The sequence below is a fragment of the Leptosomus discolor genome, chromosome 3 (genome assembly GCF_034619465.1).
Source record: "Leptosomus discolor isolate bLepDis1 chromosome 3, bLepDis1.hap2, whole genome shotgun sequence".
Classification (NCBI taxonomy): Eukaryota; Metazoa; Chordata; class Aves; order Leptosomiformes; family Leptosomidae; genus Leptosomus; species Leptosomus discolor.
This window is the reverse complement of record NC_141393.1, coordinates 39,393,001-39,412,202: the sequence shown is the minus strand read 5'-3', so window position 1 is coordinate 39,412,202 and position 19,202 is coordinate 39,393,001. Positions and strand designations below refer to the sequence as shown.

Below are 19,202 nucleotides of genomic sequence, written 5' to 3'. Positions count from 1 at the left end.
AAGGAGAATGCCTGCTGCTGAGTTAAAATCCACCACAAAGCACTTGTCGAAGACCAACAAGCAACACCTTTGGATGCTCCTGGGGAACTCTCCTTTAAGCAGAGCCAGCTGATAATTCGTCAGAATAATTCAACACATTCTGAATAGTTCTAATCTCTTGTGATATTAAAGGCAGAGTAAATGTTATCTTTGTTTATTTTAAGTTAATAAATGCAGGCAGTAAGGCATGCTGTTCTTTGCGCCTTGAGCTCTTAAACCAAAGTAGTTAGGGAAGCCATAGATATAGCTTTTATGCTTCATATAAACAGTTTACAAATGTAAACTTCTTAAAACAGGTATAAATAATTTTCTCCAATTTACTCCTTCATCTAATATTTTCTCCAATTCAGGGAGACAGATGTTTGTAAACATCTTGCTTCTGTCATTTATTCATTCATAACTAAAGAGGAAAAAAATGGCTTTTGCACTTTCCATGTAATTCACATCTGTGACCTGCAAGCAGGCAAGAAATGGGTATTGCAGCGAGATGCGGGTGTCTGCGGCGTAAGCCCTTCCAACTGTTGCCAGGCAGCAGCCCTGCAGGAGGCAGGTAGGTCGTAGGGCACAGGGTCTTCATTTTGTATGACAGTAGAGAAGAAGTATCCAGATCATGCCAGTAAGTATTAAATTTCTGAACCATCAGATATACGTCAAGAGTGTAGTGACACCAAACCTGACATTTCACAAGAACAAATTGTCTTTCTGTTCTGGAGACTTTCCGGTGCCTTGACTGCTGGGTTCCTCTGGGAAGTGCTATGCATTTTATTGTCACTAAGAGGAGCTCTCTGTGAGGTTGCACAAGTTACTGGATTTCTAAAATATTTGAAACAATTCTGTAAGTCTCCCCCACCCAGAAATCCCACAATATTTGGTAGATATTTTATCTATCTCAGGGCGATTCTTTTGGTTTACTGTGTGATTACTTCTTAAGCTGTTACTGAATGTGTCCTTGCAGCTCTATGGAGTGCCACACATTTCATTTTTTAACATGAGATAGAACGTGTCTAACTTACGAAGAAATACGAGGGACGCAGAAATACCATTCAGTAAGTTTTATTTTTATTAGTTGTATTATAGCAGTGACTAGATCTTTCAACCAGATGAGTATAAAGAGGAGTCTGTAGTCCAGATTTACAGCGGAAGCTATTTTAAAGGACTGATGTTTCTGGATTAAGGGCTATAATGCACTTGTCTGCTACCAAAAGAATTATTTTTATTTGGAAAGCAAAGACCACTGTGGTGGGTTGACCCTGGCTGGATGCCAGGTGCCCACCAAAGCTGCTCTATCACCCCTCCTCAGCTGGACAGGGGAAAGAAAATATAGGCTCATGGGCAGAGATAAGGACAGGGAGTTCACTCACCAATTACCGTCATGGGCAAAACAGACTTGGTTTAAGGAAAAACATAGTTTATTACCAATCAAATTGGAGTAGATTAATGAGAAATAAACCCAAATCTTAAAATGCCTTCACCCCACCCCTCCCTTCTTCCCAGGCTTAGCTTCACTCCCGATTTCTCTACCTCCTCCCCCCAAGTGGTGCAGGGGGACAGGGAATGGAGGTTGTGGTCAGTTCATCACACGTTGTCTCTGCTGCTCCTTCCTCCTCGGGGGTGAGGACTCCTCACACTTCCCCTCCTCCAACATGGGGTCCCTCCCATGGGAGACAGTCCTTCATGAACTTCTTCAGTGTGACTCTTTCCCACGGGCTACAGTTCTTCATGAACTGCTCCAGTGTGGGTCCCTTCTACAGGGTGCAGTCCTTCAGGAACACGCTGCTCCAATGTGGGTCCCCTCTGGGGTCACAAGTCCTGCCAGCAAACCTGCTCCAGCGTGGGCTGCTCCTCTCTCCATGGGTCCACAGGTCCTGCCAGGAGCCTGCTCCAGCACAGGCTTCCCATGGGGTCACAGCCTCCTCAGGGCACATCGACCTGCTCTGGTGTGGGGTCCTTCATGGACTGCAGGTGGATGTCAGCTCCACTGATAACCTCCATGGGCTGCAGGGGGACAGCCTGCCTCACCACGGCCTTCAACATGGGCTGCAGGGGAATCTCTGCTCTGGTGCCTGGAGCACATCCTCCCCCTCCTTCTTCACCAGCCTGGGTGGCTGCAGAGTTGTTTCTCTTGCATATTTTCACTCTTTTCTCTGGCTGCAATTGCTCCCACACAGTAACTTTTTCCCCTTCTTAAACACGTTACCCCAGAGGCGCTACCACTGTCACTGATGGGCTTGGCCTTGGTCAGTGGTGGGCCCGTCTTGGAGCCAGGTGGTATTGGCAGTATCGGACATAGCGGAAACTTCTAGCAGCTTATTGCAGAAGCCACCCCTGTAGCCCCGCCACTACTAAAACCTTGGCGCGCAAACCCATTACAACATTTTTATCAAACATTCTATGAAGGCAGGGTAAGTACCCCAACAATTGCAATGTTTGGGAAGAAAGATGTTGGCGACTCTACAAATGATGACTGTAAACTCTTGCTACCTCCCAAGTATGACATTGAAGTTTTTAGAATACACGTTTTCCTGTACTTTTTTTTTTTTTTAATGATTGTGTTCTGCACCCAAGGAGGGCTGGTTACATTATGACTGGATGTCTTGGTTTGAAAGACAGGTGTCTGCGGACTAAGGCAGAAGCCTCCCTTGAAATGGAAAATACAACCCCCTTCCCTCCAAGTTATTATAATTTTGAAATTAACGGGCCTTCAGGCAAAGATATGGGGAATAGGAATAACAGTTCTTTACTAATATATATATATATATATAACACAAGGCAGGGAAAAAAAAACCAACTCACTGGTTTACACTGACAGAGTCAGAAATACAACCTGACACCCTGTTAGGGTGGCAGTAGCAGTCCGATAAGATGATGGCTGCAGTCCTCCTGAAACGATGGATGTAGTTCTGTTGAAGCAGCGATGAGGTAAAAGAGTCTGGTCTTCCTCCGAAGGTCCAGTGGTAGGTAGGAAGCTCTTGTCCTCTGGAACTCCAGTGGGGGGAAAAAACTCCTCCAGGAATCCAGTGGAAGAAGGCTGCTGGGGTGTTCGAGATCTCAGTTTTTATTTAGCATGGACTGCTTGGCTCCTTCCCCGCCCCCCCCCCCCCCCCCCCCCCCCGGGCAGAGCATCTCACAATGGGATGGGGAGTCGTGAGGCAGTTCCTTGATGGGCCATTAACAGGAGATAGTCCAGGAGCGAGTTATCGATGGGTCAGGCGATAAGGCATTGTTGTGCCCATTAACAGGAGATAGTCCAGAGGGGGGAGGCAGGGAGCACCGCCCCACCTGGTCTCAACAGCTCCTGAAGATGGTAATAGAATACTTTTTTTTTCTTTTGGCACATTTTACACTGTAATCTAGGACACTGGACGTGAAATACAAAGGATTCACGGTTCTTCATGGCTTTTTGTCTAAAGCAAATGGGGCCTTAAATTGTTACCTGTATTTGTGGAAGTGAGGTAACACATTTTTTGTTCAGCAGCTACACTTACTGTCTTGATACAACATGGGTGGTTTTGATTAGGTGAAGAAAACTTAATCCTGCGTTTATGTCAAAAGACAAGATAACTGCCCCTTGACTGACACCCCGAATTTATTCCTTGAGACCAGAGACCTGTTTTTTTCGCAGGGTGGGGTGGTCCTCAGAGAAATAACAACCTTAATTCAGGTGTGAGAAGGAAGGGATATGTGACAAACAAGGGGGATGTGGATTAGGTAGGTGAAAGATGGAGATAAAAAGTAACACAAGCACTGCACAGCTGGTAGGTACTGGCAGACTTTTTTATTTTGCTTTTCAAATACATAAACATCAGTGGCAGAAGTCTCAGGCTGACACTTTTATGGCCTGCTGTTGCTGGTTTATAGTATACTATAAATTGCTGAGTACAGATCTATACTCAAACCAGAGAAACACTTTGAGTCAGAGTTCTTATTTACAGCCCTGCGTACCGAAGAGACAGAGGTGCAAATGAAAGCACAATTTAGGCTAGAAAGCTTACTTGCAAATGCAGTTTTTGAAGAGACAAAGCAATAAAATGCTGTAGTTTCCATTTTCCGCTGTGCTTAAAGATTGATCTAAAAACCCATGACTGTTAATTGGGATGAGGCTTTCAGCAAGCTTCAGACAGGAGTACTTTGTACGCTTTTCTTCTATTTCTGCATAGGCTGTATGAGCAAGACAAACGTGCATCCCAACAAGCCTAGTCTGTGTTTTATAAAATGTGTGAGCTCCCTCGCTAAGGTTTGCTCCTTGAAGATATTGTTGTTTCTAATTTCACCATAGCAACGAATAACTTGATACTTCCGGTGGTTTCTAGGAAATGTCCCACTACGCTGTTGTGGCATGAAGGTACAAGTCTTAAGTTCAGTCCTCATCTTTCTGGTCCCCCCCCCCCCCCCTCTTTTTTTCTCCTAGTTTTAAGTGGCTTTTTAATGTTTTAAATGGATGTGAGGACTTGTAAGTCACTTGAGCATGGAAGAGGCAGTCTGCAAATGCTGCTGCACCATCTCCCAAGAGATGTGGGTCAGTCTAGTATGTGAAATGGTGCTGGAGAGAAGCATCCGACTATGAAGACACGTGAAATGGTCCATGCCAGTGCAGCAAGGTATTAAGTTTTAGGTAGCTGTTAACATGTGGCAGGCCAGTAGTGGTGGGTGAAGCCTGGAGCTGCCTAGGAATAAGTTACGACAATGATTTACCCATGTTTCTTGTTTGAAATCTCTTCCTGGATAAACAAGACTTTTAAAAAAAACTCTTAATACTGCAGTTGTCTCAGATCAAGTTAAAATTGTTTTGTTCTAAGCCAAGACTGTCATCTCTAAAATACATTAAAACTGCTGCTAAGGAACAGTATGTATCTTTAAGGTGCTTGCCAAGTACTGTATTAGCAGAACCTGGGTTTGGAGGAAAAATAATTGATGGCCATTATGCAAGTTTTGCTTTTCAGTGTTCTTAATCACTGGCAAAAAATAAGTGTAGATGTCCAGGACAACGTAATTTGAGATCCGGACTGAAACATGTGTGAAACTGAATGCTGTGCTTAATGGTTTAAGAAGTCTGTGATAGCCAAGTCATGGTTTTGCTCATCACTGCAGGTATAATTTGGCCTTGAGTGCCTGCCTCCCACCTCCGAGGCAGGTGCTCTAACACTCAGTTTAGCACTAAGCATTAATGTTGTAGCATTAAGGCATGTGGTGTGCTCTTCCTCTAATCCAGAGATCCAGCACCCAGGCCGCCTCTCCCTATTAAATTCAGGAATCCAAAAGTGCAGATAATCTTGGAACGAATGCACTCAAAAATATTTTTTATCCATACTGCAATACTGAACAAACAAATTGGTATTGTAACACTGAAGACTAGAGCACCTGGTCCTCATTTTTATCAGAAGCTCCTAGAGCATGTAGACGTGGCTGTCATAACAGTGCCAAGCAGTTAGATGATTAAATTGCACCTGGCCCCATTCATTGTTCCCTGTTGTCATTGTCTGTATTGCCACATTTGCAGCATGTGCTGAAATAGATAAAGTTTAATAAGGAAATAAACAGCAATAAATTTTGCCTTGCTATCTTTTTCCTAATAATCTATTGGTTCAAGAACTCCCTAAGGTACAGCTGTCCCGGGTTCAAGTGGCTCCTCTGTTAGATGGAAAGCTGAACTACTTTGCCTTTTATTGCTATGTAATTATCTGTTCTGTACAGTTTTGAGGAAATTTCCCAAATCCTCAAACTGAACACCTCCTACAGGACACAGTTAAGTATTTATTCCCAGCAGTAGTGGTCAGCACAGCGCTTCTGTGCGCTATTTGTGGTTCTGAATCTGAGGCCACCACTGTACTGCATCGCAGGACAATCAGGAGCTGGCACAGATGCTCTCAGTGCTACCTATCTGCGTTGGGCTTTTGCTTCTGCCCATCGCTGTCTGATCTGCTTTTCAGTTTGCTGTGTGGCCAGTTAAAAACGGCTGGGAGCAGGTCACACATCTCTCCGTTTCTCTGCGATGCCCATGCTAGCAAACTATCACCCACTCCTTAACCTTCGTGAGAAACCCACCTCCAGCCTGGGGAGCAAAGCGGGGCCACGCGAAGACGCTGGGCAGGAGCAGGAGGGCGCCGTGTTTTGCACCCCGGCAGGCAGGAGGGCTCCCCGGGGCCCACTGCTCTTCCGCCGCTGCAGTAAGAGCCCATCGCAGAGGGCACCGCTACGGATGGCACGGCCGCTGCGGCCCGCCGGCCGGCTGTGAGGGCCGGGCCGCGCGGGCAGAGACCGGCGCTGGGCCCTGGCACTCCTTCCCGGGCGCGGCCTCGCCCACCGCCCCCAGGCCCGAGCCGGGGGCTCGGGCTGCCAGCGGAGCCCCGTCCCCGGGCGTCGTGGCGCGGCCGGCCGCGGACTACAACTCCCAGCGCTCCGCGGCGCGGCCCTCCGGCGGCGGCCGAGGAAACGAAAGCGGCTGCCCCGGGAGACAACTTCACCTTCAGGCCGCAGCATGAACAGCAGCGTGGCGGGCGGCGGCGGCAGCAGCGGCAGCTTTTCCGAGGAGGTCATCAGCCTCACCCGCAGACCCTCAGGTAAGGCGGGGGCGGCCGCCCCTCGCCGGGCCCTCGGCGCCTCCCGGGCCGGGGCAGCCGCGCCGAGGCCTGCGCAGCCCCCGGCGGGGCGGGGGCCTTGGCGGGCACTGGGGCGGCGGTGGGAGGGTGCCGGCGGTGGGGGCGGCGAGCACAGCGCCCGCTCCCAGGCACCGGCGCCACAGCCCTGAGGTTCCTGGCCCCAATGGCCTCTCCTGCCCCCAATGGTCTCTCCTGCCACGGCGTGCCCGTGGCGGATACAGCGCTGCGGGAAAAGGCCGTGACCTGCATGCGGGGGAGCTGGCTGGGTCAGGCTTTGTCTTCGGTGAGAGCAGCGGCCGGCTGAGGCCGGTGTCTCGGGTGAAACACCTCCCTTTGGGTTTCCCAGGAGTTGCCATCTCCGATGCAGCTTCCGAGCGAGGTGGCAGGTGCTCAGCACTCAGCCGGCTTGGATACCCCGGATTAGAGGGTGTTTTCAAAAACGTTAGGCAAGGTGACCATACCCCATACCGTCAGCTTCGTGTTAATCGTTCGGGGTAGTGTTCGAGAGGGCTTCGGGGTGGTGAGCGAGAGGAGCGCAGACTGGGAGGGAGAGGGATCGGGGCTGTCTGCGGGGCACTTTCTTGGCTTGCCTTTCCTGTCATGTGCTCTCATGGAAGCCTGTAGATGCCTGTCTGCCCTCGTGTTTTTACGGGATTTATGATGCCATTCAAATCGTGCTTTCAGAAGTGTGGCAAGTTGGCAGCGAATGAAGAGCTCTGGAGCAAAATCCTGGCTCCCAAGAACCGTGGGCTCTGGGGAGGTTTTAGAGCTAGAGCTGTACTTTGGTACGCAAGGCCTGCTCTTTAATTAACACGAAAAGAAAACATGGCAGCCCTTCTGTCCGCACAACTGCTGGGTGCGGCTGCCAGCCAGCCTTGGCTCCACAGGCTCCCCTGGGACCTGCAGCACCCACATCGTTGTTGTGTGTGCCATTTTCCTTTCTTCAGGGTGAAGGTAGTTCCTGTGCAGGGCTGGGGTCAGTCCTGGCCCCTGTGCCAACAGTCACGATCCAGAGGGTGAGCCCAGCGGGTAGACCTCTGCCTCCCCTGCTCGCTGGAGTGGCTGCTGGTCTGAAAGCTGCATAGCCCTGCCTGCGTAGCCATGACCTCAAGCTCACAAAGCTATGCTTGTCAGTGAAAATTATTTGCTAAATGAAGCCGGTTCTGATGGGAAGGCTGTTTCCGTATGTTTGGGAACTTAAAATTTTGAGGGAGGTGGAAGGGGATGTTGAAGGGCAGAGCTGAGAGTTCTTGAACGTAGCCATGGCAATTTAAATCTGATTGCCATGAGCAGCATTTGTCCTGTAATTAAGATGGGCTGTGTATTTTTAGAGTTAGGTTTCTGACTGTGTCACTTGATTTGAAGGTCCTACAGCCCCTTACAACCTTCATGCATTTACCATGTGAATTATTAAAATTTCTATCGAAGGGTGAACTAAACACTGTTATCTGTAAAGCACCGTGTAATCCCCTAATCTCTCTAATCCGAGTTTTGACTGCAATTTTTAAATATAGGTCTGATGTTAAACATCTCTGGCAAAAGTTTACTGAGGAGGTGAATGTATTTACAGTGGCAAAACAGTGTGTGTATGTCTCTTCTCTTTTTCAAATTTCCTTCTGAAGTACTAGGCTGAAATTAGGCAGAAAAATGTGGTTTTATGGAAAACCAAATAACTTCATCAATTCAATCTGCAATAGTATTCAATCTCTCGCTTCCTAATCCTACCAATCATGGTTTTTTTTTAATGTTTATTTGAGGGACAGGGGGGTAAATGAGTCATAGGAAGGGCCAGAAGTTTAGTCCAGAACCTGCTTTTAAAGCTCTGCCGTTCTACTGGTCCCTTGTAGACAAGGGATATAGTGCCATGTGCTCTCTTCTTGCCCTTGCTCCTTTTTTCACGGTTGTGCTGTGTCTCTCTCTATGACTGTATGAATTGGAAGGGTGAGAAGAGCAGAGAGCTCAAGGAATGATAGGGAAGAAGATAGTTTTAGCCAGAGTGGAAGTTCTAAGTGCAGGAAAGGAAAGACACAGTGAAAAAGCCCTGTGAATACTTGGCAGCACGAACTGCTGCCTCTTTTTGTCATGAAGATCTGCTCCTATGTCATGTTGCCTCTGCTGATGAAAGCTGTGACTTTTGATTATTTTTGCAATTGTGGGTGAAGACTTGCAAAATGTATACTTTTTTCATATATGTATTTGAGGGATTTTATATATGTGAGAGAATCAATGTATTCTCAAACTGTGATTCCATCTTTCTGGCTTTTTAAGAAGTGTTGATTAAAGCTTGTACTTTCTGTAGTATTGATTCCTGCTGTTCCCAGTTTATTGGCTTCAAGGCAAATAACTTTTAAGTTTGTGGGTTTGTTTTTTTTTAATTTGCATCAAATGGTGTGTTATTGTGCACAACTGTTCTTTGTTGGCCTAAGTGTTAGTCTAGCTGAAATGTCAGTGTTTCTTCAGTCTGCTGCTGCTGCTTCCATTTTCTTCGTTTGTCTTAAACTACCAGGAAGGGGTGGGGGAAAAAAAAGGTGTGGCAAGATTGCTGTTAATATTTCTTTACTTCCCAGCTGTAGATGCACACTTAAAATCGCATGACTCAACTTGTGCATCCTTTGATCTCCTAAGACTGATTGAATTAAAATGCTGCTTCCCAGCAGGCACAAGGTGGTTTTACTTTCATTTGCAACTCTCCTTCTCAAAGTTTCTGGTCCCAGCTTTGAGAGAAAGTAAGTAAGAAAGAAAGAGGAAAATAAATAAATCAGCCTGGCTGAATGTGGGGAGAATTTACCTTCAGCTGTTCTTGACAGTAGGTTTTGGATGACTGGTTTATGTCAGAAAAAGAGGGTGGTTTTTTTTCTTAATTTACTTTGACTATGTATTAGATTATTTTTTTCTTTTTCCTTGACTTTTCTTTCTTTTTTTTCATTGTCAGCCTCCTCTTGGGGAAACTTTCCCATCACTTGTCACTTACTGTTTACAGAGAAACTTAGCTGCATGTGCAGTGGGGAATGTGCTCTTGTAACCTGTGGTTTTCCAGATTTTGAATTCAATTTGTTCTTCTGGATTTCGATGAAACAAGAAATCTTAATCTTTAACTGCACTTTAATCCAGCAGCTGGTTCCAGCTAGAGATCTGTAATTGAGGCTTACTTTAAAGAACAATACAAAACATAACACAAATGTGAAGTGGACGTCAGTTCTGTTTAATGTATGTGTATTCCTTTTTGTTCCACTTTAAATCCAAGAACTTTGTCTTTATTTCCTGTCTTGTTTTGGATTCCTGAAACAGAGCAAAGTGATTACATACAATTTGACATAGCTGCATCTAAGCTTATCTTATTCTTGGAGGCAAAGGATGCCAGTTCCAGCTCCTGAGATGTGGAAGGGGAGCCTTCTGAGCTTTAGGTGCCCTCGCGCTGGTCTCACAGCTCTGCTTGCCTGTTTCCTTGTCTGTAGACAGGGCCTAATGCTCCTTGCCTTTCACTAACTCTGTTTCCCGGCTCATGAAATGCTTGTCAGGCATGATTTCTTGTTTCTCAAAGGTAATGATTTACTATAGCCTCCTGTGAAATGCAGAGTGCTTTCCTTTCCTTTCATGCTGTGCTGAAGAGACATATTCTTGCTGAGGGCTTAATTGGCATCTTGGAAACAATGGCATGTCCCTCAGTAGTCCCCGACACCCACCTGAAAATGGATCATGGATGCTTTATGGAATGAAGCATTTGGGCCCTCAGGCATTCAGGGTCTCTTCTCTGCTTTCAAGACCAGTTTCATGAGAATAACTTTAGACAGAGATGGTTGGAAAGGGTGATGCAGATTTGTGTGCTGTGAGTTTTAGCATGGTGGAGAAAACAGGACAACTTGGGAGGGTACAGTCCCCAACAACAGCAAGAATGTCTGAAGCTTTGAGCTTTTTCTCATTGGCTTTCTCTTTGGCTTACCTTAGGGCTGGGCTTCAACATTGTTGGTGGGACAGATCAGCAGTACATTTCCAATGACAGCAGCATCTATGTCAGCCGGATCAAAAAGGATGGGGCAGCTTACCTTGATGGCCGATTACAAGAAGGAGATAAAATTTTAGCGGTAAGCCCTGTCTTCCGTTGCCCCATGTGTTCTTGAAATGCTGTGATCAGTGATGTGATAAGAGATGCAGGTTTGCCATCGCAGTGCGCAGAGAGGAAGGATGTGGTAAACGCAATTAGGTGATGCTGAGCAAACTCCATGGAGGAGCTACCTTGAGGATCTGAGGAGAGCTTTGAGCGCTAGGGAGATGAGCACCTCTACACGTGGGCCCATCTCTTTTGCCACCTTGATTTGTCTCGGAGCGCTTCTTGGTGCTGCGTTTGTATTTCCTCTGTGACTTGCCTCCCTAAGGTTTTAGGGACCTTCTCTTGCTCACAATGGGTCATCATTTACACAAGTGTAAATAAAGGTCTTCCACCTCTAAGTTTCCATTTTTTTTGAGTGGTAGTCCGTGATTACTGATCCTTTTGCTGGTGGATTTTTAGGCTATAAAACTTTTAGGCCATAAAACTCTTCATTTCAGCTCATCAGGAATAATACAGGCTGCTGCTTCTTTTAGAAAAATGTTTTAAAGGGACTGCGGTTCGGTCCCTCTGGTTCTTCAGGCAGCTGGCAATCATACAAGAACGATATGCTTTACAAAGTGATGAGTGAAGAGCTAGCCTCTCCTAGTGTGATACGTGATCTTTTAACACTCAATTTTATTTTACACTTGCTTATTGTGTTCCACATGTAATCTTTTTAGCCTCTATAGAGTGTCCTGCGCTAGTTGGAGCCTATTATTGATCCAGAAAATAATATTAAGTTAAACAGACAGTATTATCCTATCTTTTCTTGACAGTTTCATGTTTACATACTTGTGTTTGGGGAATCTAAATATCAAGAGAAGAGAGACACGGGATGTGATCTTGGGGGATACAATTAGGGGTAATGGGGGTGAAAAAGAAAAATTAGGATAAATATAATCAGTTAGTGAATGAAATCAAGTAGGTTATAAAATCTCCTGCCATGAGGCACTATTTTAAATTAAGAAAAATCTTAACACTTTCAAGTGGATGCCAATATGTCTTTTTTTGTTTTGTTACATCAATATGCTTTTAAAGGTATGTTTACAACACTCTTTCAAAGGTAGACCAGGAGGGGGAACAATGTGGGAAAGAGACTCATAATAATAATTTTGCTGTAGCTGCTCTTTTATTTTCATTAGCTGTCTGAATTACACCTTTGATTTGTTTCCAGTCAAGCAGCAGCGTAAGAAGCTGCTATTGACATGACTGTGGCCTTATATTCTGATTTTGTGTCTAGGTAGCCTTTTTCTGTACCTCTGTGTTTTGGCTTGGAGTTCATGTTACGTCTCAACATATAAAAGTACATCTATGATATGAATGGATGGACGTGGATCTTGCCAATTATAGTATTGTGCCCCAAATGTAGAATTTTGTGAAAAAGGAAGATTTTTTATCTCCCGTTCTTCCTATGTTAGCGTGCATCGTCAAAAACTTGCTTTTTTGCCCTTCAGCAACTGTTTCTCCTTTTTTCTGTTTTGCTAGGTCAATGGCAGAAACTTGAAGGATTTGCGGCACAAGGATGCGGTAGAACTGTTCAGGAATGCAGGCTCTGATGTGTCTCTGAAAATTCAGCGCAGGGTATGTTTTACCTGTTTCTTGGTGTTACTTCTGGCTCATTTTAGACTGGTTTCTGTGATTGATAGCTCTGTATTTCATGAGGCAGAAAAATACCATGTATAGGTGCTCGGTGTGAATTATGCATATAAAGATTTTGTTTGAACTATGGCCTTCTCTAGTTGACCACGGCTTGATTGTAACAATATCAGTGAAGAGGTGAGTTTGGAGAAGCACCCAGGTCTTCGTTTTGCTTGGAGTATGGTGTGTCTTCTCACAGAACTCCTTTCTCAGAGGCAAACGTTTGTGAAGACAGTCTCAAGTTCTCCAGTTCTGTTTCAGAGGCCAAAATCTTACGGGAGACAAAATTCCCCTGTTGTTTCAGAGGTCGTCACTCATGTTAGTGTTGAGATATGTGTGCAACCCATCACCACAAGAAACACGTTGAGGTGCTGGAGTATGTCCAAAGAATGACAACAAAGCTGGTGAAGGGTCTAGAGTGGCTGAAGGAACTGGGGATATTTAGCCTGGAGAAAAGGAGGCTGAGGGGAGACCTTACCGCTCTCAACAACTACCTGAAAGGAGGTTGTGGTGAGGTGGGGGGTGGGTCTCTTCTCCCAAGTAACAGGTGATTGGATGGGAGGAAATGGCCTCAAGTTGCACCAGGGGAGGTTTAGATTGGACATTAGGAAAAATTTCTTCACTGAAAGGATTGTCAAGCGCTGGATCAGGCTGCCCAGGGAAGTGATGGAGTTGCTATCCCTGGATGTATTTGAATAGTGTTTAGATGTGGCACTTAGGGACATGGTCTAGTGGTGGACTTGGCAATGCTAGGTTAACAGTCGGACTTGATGATCTTAAAGGTCTTTTCCAACCTAAGCATTTCTATGATTGTATGAAATGTGGGCTGCTATAGTTCAAATATACTGGCACCATTTTGAGGAATCCTTAATCCACTGTTGTAATTTGGACATCCCTGGCTAGCACTGAAATTGATGAAGGAAATACTGATCAGCCTGAAGCGTGCTGGTGGGGAGAGGTGGGCTGAGGTCCCTTTTCTGCTCCCTTAGTAAAGGAGTAAATCTTTTGGACCAGTGTACAGGGCAGGAAGGAAAACCAGAGAGAATTAGTGATGCCCTTTTCCTGGTAAAGACACCAGGAAGTGGTGTGGTTGGAGGTGCATCAGGGGACGACAGGGTATGTGTGTGTCATTGCTTCTGCTGTATGAAACGTACCCTGCTCCAGCTGCTAAGAGTCCTAGTTTACAAAGTGGCAGAGAAACATGAGGGTGCCTGGCAGTGACTGGGTACCCTGCAGTAAAGCACCCAAAGCTGTTCTAACCCTCCCATGTGTGGAGTGTACAGGTACCTGGGGAAACCATCTTGTGCATCCGTATAGAACCACGTGGTCCTGACATAGAACTGGGGCTCTTCCGCGATGGGCTCTGACACAAATGCTTTTTTTTTTTTTTTTCCTTGTAGTTGCAGCCACAAAATGGCCCTGTGGGTCATCGAGGCAATGGAGAATCAGGTGGGCTTCCTCTAGCAGCCATTCTTGTGCCAGGCCTGGTGCTTGCTGCGGCAGCAGTCTGGATCTCGCTGAGGTATCGACAGCGGATGTGAAGAGTTCACATTTTGGATATCACTGCGTGTTTTACACAGCTATGATGTAATTTAAAGATAGAGAATCAACGATCTTATCACAGACTGATGTCAAAAAGGATCATTGCCTATCGTAAAGCTGCTGCTGCTGATGTTCTTTATATATTGATTTTGTTGCAGGGTGGATGGAAGCAGAGAGGAAGGGAGATGACTGTGTTCATGTATAGGCGTAGCTGTTTTTTTGACTAATCTGAGGAGGTTTTGCCATCCCCCTCTATTTTGCACCATGAACTTTCAAACACACTCATCTATTCCATGTTTTAAGACATGACTTTTGGTTAAAGGGAGTGGGAGTTGAGGTGGTTTTAAATCAAAAACATTTACCAGAGGCTTTACCTTTTTTCCACTGAAATTTCTTGAAACTCATGATCCCTGTCTGAACCATGAATAAAGAAAAGGAATGCAGAGGTTATATTATTTTTTTCCATTGAATTTTTGTTGGTTGTTGCTAAATAAATGCCTTAAGACAAATATATAAAATCGAATCTGTGGTTTTCCATGTAAATCATCAGTGTAGCTGCTGATTTAACAGTAACATGCAGTATTGGTGAGGTATTCTGCCAGTTCTGGAAAGACAGAAGATAGCCTGCTGCTAGAAAAAGCCTTTGATTGTCAGTATGACTGCTCATTCTTGGGTCAGGGTTGTAAGAAAAAGCTTTCCACAAAACACTAGCATACCGGAGAGAGACAGGCAGACAACTGAATCACAAGGATAATCAGTGGCAAGAGATTTGGGCATGCTGAAGCTACAGAAGAGTCTTTAAATTAGTAATGAAGCAGTAGTCCCTTCGTTCATCAAGTGGGTTGAAGCCTGCATCTCTCAGGTTGAAGGTCTGTTTTGGGGGTTATTTTATGTGTGGGGAATACTTCAGATGAAGTTTTTTGTAGTAGCTAACTTGCTCTCTGCAGTCAGAAAATCTTATGATGATTGAGAGGGAGAAGCCGAGAGCAGGCTGGGTTCATCCTGGCTATTGCTTATTTATGAAGACTGATGTGATGTTCAGGAGATAGACTGGCAGGTGTAAGCCAAGTAAGGCTTAGAAAATAAAGCCAAAGGGAGAGGCCCTTGCTCTGGAAAGCATGTTGCTGAATTTACCTGTGGGGTCTTATCTCCTCCCTGTGATTTGAGTGGTTTTTAAATGCCCCAGCTGACATGAGCTCTGTGAGGTAAGACCTGTTTCTCTTGTCTCCAAGAAATCAATGTGTTTTGTTTGTTTTGTAAAAGAAAAGCAAAATGTGTGGTCTGGTCTGTATGATGCCAAAAAAAAAAATAATCACATAACGCAATATATGTATTCAAAGAAAAACTGGTGTCTTGGTGCTTTACTTATCTCTGTTCTTTATTATTCTAGCAGAACATTGCTGATGTATTTGAAATTGTGTGTTTGCTCAGGGCTGTATTCCTGCTGTCTGCTGGAGGTAGAAATGGTATGCTGTTATACATGACATTCTTAAGTCACCGCAGAGTTTCAGAGCACTTAAACTACATGAAATCTTGCTTTGGCCTATAAACTGCTCTAGTGTAAGGGGAAGAGGAAACAGAAGGAGTTTTGCTCACTGTTTGTAGGGGACTTTGGGAACAGACTTGAGGTTTGGTGAATGTGTATAGGTGTTGGATGGCCTGGGCTGGTGCATGCAGTGATGTGCCTTGGCCTGCAGACCAGTTATGCCTGGTAGCAGAAGGGCTGCTGTTCAGCCAGATCTTTGCAGATGCAGCATGAACTGGCTTGCTTGTCTGTGATCTGCTCTGAACATTTGGCTCTGGTGTCCCTGTGGAATGCACGTGCGTGTGTTAAGACAGATGATTAGAAGTTGATGCTGCTGTAGTGTAGCCATCAGAATAAAGATGCAGGCAGTAAGAAAAAGGTCTGTCTGGGACAAACCGCTTGTTAGCCCTTGCCTGAGTTGAGCATCTGTGAGAGGGAGTATGTGGAACGGGCTAGGAGGATGAGGATTTGCAGAAGGGAGTCTTTAGTTTTATTAATTTCCCATTGAAGTAAGCAGAGAAAGCGAAGCCTTTGAGTTTTTTTGGTTTTGCTTTTTTTTACCTTTCAGCTTTGGGATTTTGATACTGTTCAGACATGATTTCCATCTGTGTTGCTGGCAGTGTGTTATGGGGGGAGGGTTATATCCAATGCCCAGATAATTGATGTGGCTTGCTGAGCAAGAAAAGGCCCTTCTGGTGAGTAGTGTTCTTTTAGATTTCTTTTCACAATTACTGAATAATTTTAATACCACAGCGTTAACTCAGTGGCTTTTCCAGAAGTCTGAATAGTAGTTTTTACTCAGAATTTAAATCATCCAGTCTTAACACCTTTCTGTGTCTGCTGCCTTCAAACCAGTGCCTGAGGAATACCAAACAACCTCTTTTCCAATCTCCAGCCACCTCTTGTCCCATTTATTGACAAAATCCTTGTGGAAAATACACCCCAAACACAAACTTTCCTGTGAGCTTTGGCTCATACTACTTTCTCTCAGCAGCTGGACAGTCTCACTTAAACTTTGTGTGTTTTCCAAAGTCTTTTCCACTGTGTCGTTTTTGTAGCCTTGAGATTCATCTTTACAGTGAACACTGCATGTACATTTTCTGTCATTGCAGAAGTGAAATAAAAAAAGATGAGGACAGCTTGTAAACGCAAGTGATCGGAGAAAATTTTAGCTTTTGTTACAACTTAAATCTCTGGGTTTTGAAAAAAAGATAAGTTGAAATCCTGAACACAAACATAAAAAGCATCCTAATTTATAAGTTTGGTATTTTTAAGAATGCATTTGCCATTGATACTGAGGGCAGCTGAAACTCTTAAATCCCCATGTTTCTCTCCCATTCTCATCTGTTCCCTTAACTTTATTGTGAATTTACTGACCTTCTGAAGCCTGGATTTTCATATTCGTAAAGACAAATGCATCTGGTTTGATTTCATGTATATTCTAGGCATTTGAGTCTCGCAGAGTCTCCTGAATTGTATGTGCTAATAATACATATTTGATTTAGGCATAACAGTGAGAAAGAGCAGACAGACATGATCTGAAGATTGAATGATGCACTACTTCTGGCACTTTTTAATTAAAACAAACTAGAAAGGAGCATGTGGGAGGGAAAGGTGCCTTGCCTTCAGTTTGCCTTTAGGTTCCAACAACTGGTCTGTTAGGTTGTTCTGTGCTAGATTAAAGAGGCCTCTAATAGGCTGATAGTCCCTCCCTGTGAGGGGATTTGTGTGTTAATTGCCTTACCTTTCACATTATTTTTAAGAAATTAAGCCAACTGAGCTCTTTAAGATTCTCAGTGTAAGATACTTTCTCTCTTAGAGTAGTTTCTGTGGCTTTCTGCACCCTTTCTGCTGTTTCTGTATTGTTTGGTAAAATCCAGACACTCCAACCATCTATTGAGCATGCCAATGCCATATACCAGAAGTTTTCTGTATCGTTTTTATCTTCAAACCCTGAGATTTTTTTGGTGAATGTGCAGACATGTGCAAAGCAAATTTAAGCCACCTCCTAACAGCTGGCTTTTCTTAAATAACTTTTACACATCTCTTAGAAGTGGTTCACAGCTTTCCCCTTCTTCATTTGCTTTCTCAAGTGCCCTAAGGAGTCTGTAAACCACAGAATAAACCATTGCCACATAAGAGGTAAATTCTCTTAATTGTAGTTTGCAGATCAAAAGAGCAATCCCTTTTGGTCATAGAAACAAGTGTTAAGTGCCTGTATATTCTGACTTCTAAATCCTCGTCCGTACCCAACATGACCTGCGTGGTGTAGGTGAAGGTGTCTGACTTGGCGTTTTGCTGAATGACTGCATCTCCTATTTGTACTGGCTGTGCGCACTGACAGGCCCAGATTACTCTCTGCCTTGTCGGCTCTATTCTTTACCAGTCCACTATCTTTAGCAGTACTGGTTTTGTCTTCTGCCAGATCACTGGTGAAAATACTGAATGGAATTTGGTACAGAAGTAACTTCCCCTCCCACGCCCCCCAGTTATGATTTTTCAGTAGCTGTTGGTATCTCCTGATTATTGCATTCTTTGTCTGTTTAACAGATGCATTTTAATAGTGTATCAGCATGTGGCATAGTACTAAGTAGATTGCATCTGAGTGATCAGTAAACTTCATCTGTTCTTTTGCTGGCAGAAGCTGATACAAGGGTAATAATCGGGTCAGGTGAGCTTGATGAGCGAGTCTACTTCCCATCCTCCTTCCTAGTTTATTTATATGGGTTTTGCTATGGAAGTAATTTTCCTCTACTCGGAAAGAGCGGATAACTTACTAATGGGACCATAGGCTGGGGGCTCAAGAGAAGGGCTATGTGGAGAAGTCTGAAGGAGGGCCTTGACTGTACTTGTCCTCTGGGTTTTCCTCGTGACTAGCTGTAGGCAGGCTCATGCTGCATCTGTGCTGCTGTGCTTGGTACGTGTCCTCTCTGGAGCTCTCCACTGAGGGAGACTCCAGGCCTTTCAAAGCTTCCTTGAAGAAGGATCTGTGTATGATGAGAACATATACTGGTTTAAATGAAGAGCAATGCTGTCAAAATGGCTTTCCTTGTCAAATTTGAAAGCTTTTGTCCTTGCTGCTGCAGCTATAACTGATCACAGGCAACCTTCACTGTAGAGTGTGCTTGCTCTCTCTTACCTGGCTGCCAAAACTGACTTTCCTAGACCGGTACTCTTAGTAAAGAAGAATACCTGTGCTAAATATGCAGGCATGTGAATGATTGGAGTCACCAAGCTTTCATGCTTGTGTTTGTGTCCAAGTCTTCCAGACATGTTTCCGTTTGGTAAAGTTCTCTTCCCTCTCATCCCTCTTCACCACCTCTCAGCAGCCCAGCATTTGTGCCTGGCTTGCGTTTTTTGCCGTGACACAAAAGCAATTGTCGTAGAAAAATTGCTGCTTTTGCTCTGTGTCAGCATGTACTGATACTTGTTAATTCAACTGTGTCCCCGTAGTTGCTCCAAACTAGCTATCAGAGTTGGTATCACTTATTCCTTTTCTCTTCCCTTTGGAAATTAATGTTGGCAATTAGTTCTGTGACTGCCCTTATTCTGGCTGTTGGAGGACAGATCCACAGAACACCAGGCACAAGCGTGTTCTCATCTGAGGTAGTGGAGGCTCTAAGTTAGAGCAGTAAGAGGCTCTGACCAGCTCTGAACTGAGCCCAAAGAAGCGCTAAGAGCTTGTGTGGACATTAGAAGCTCTGAGATATCACTCAGCAGAGTGATACTCTAATGAGCATCGATATTTTAAGCAGGATGATTCAGTCTCTACAGC

At 44.8% G+C, this 19,202-nt stretch overlaps 1 protein-coding gene across 2 annotated transcripts; it reads left to right on the top strand.

The window, feature by feature from the left end:
* The first annotated feature begins 6,489 nt into the window (after positions 1 to 6,489).
* On the top strand, positions 6,490 to 17,539 carry SYNJ2BP (synaptojanin 2 binding protein). Of its 2 annotated transcripts, XM_086463632.1 has the most exons (5): positions 6,490 to 6,596; positions 10,581 to 10,717; positions 12,208 to 12,303; positions 13,761 to 13,882; positions 17,482 to 17,539. In XM_086463632.1, exons 1-5 carry the CDS (start codon positions 6,515 to 6,517, stop codon positions 17,537 to 17,539), a joined length of 495 nt encoding a protein of 164 aa, XP_086319758.1. In that variant the 5' UTR covers positions 6,490 to 6,514. The 2 variants fall into 2 exon arrangements, with proteins under 2 accessions (XP_086319758.1, XP_086319759.1); XM_086463633.1 differs by lacking the exon at positions 17,482 to 17,539 and having other exon boundaries at positions 13,761 to 14,347.
* Positions 17,540 to 19,202: the final 1,663 nt, after the last annotated feature.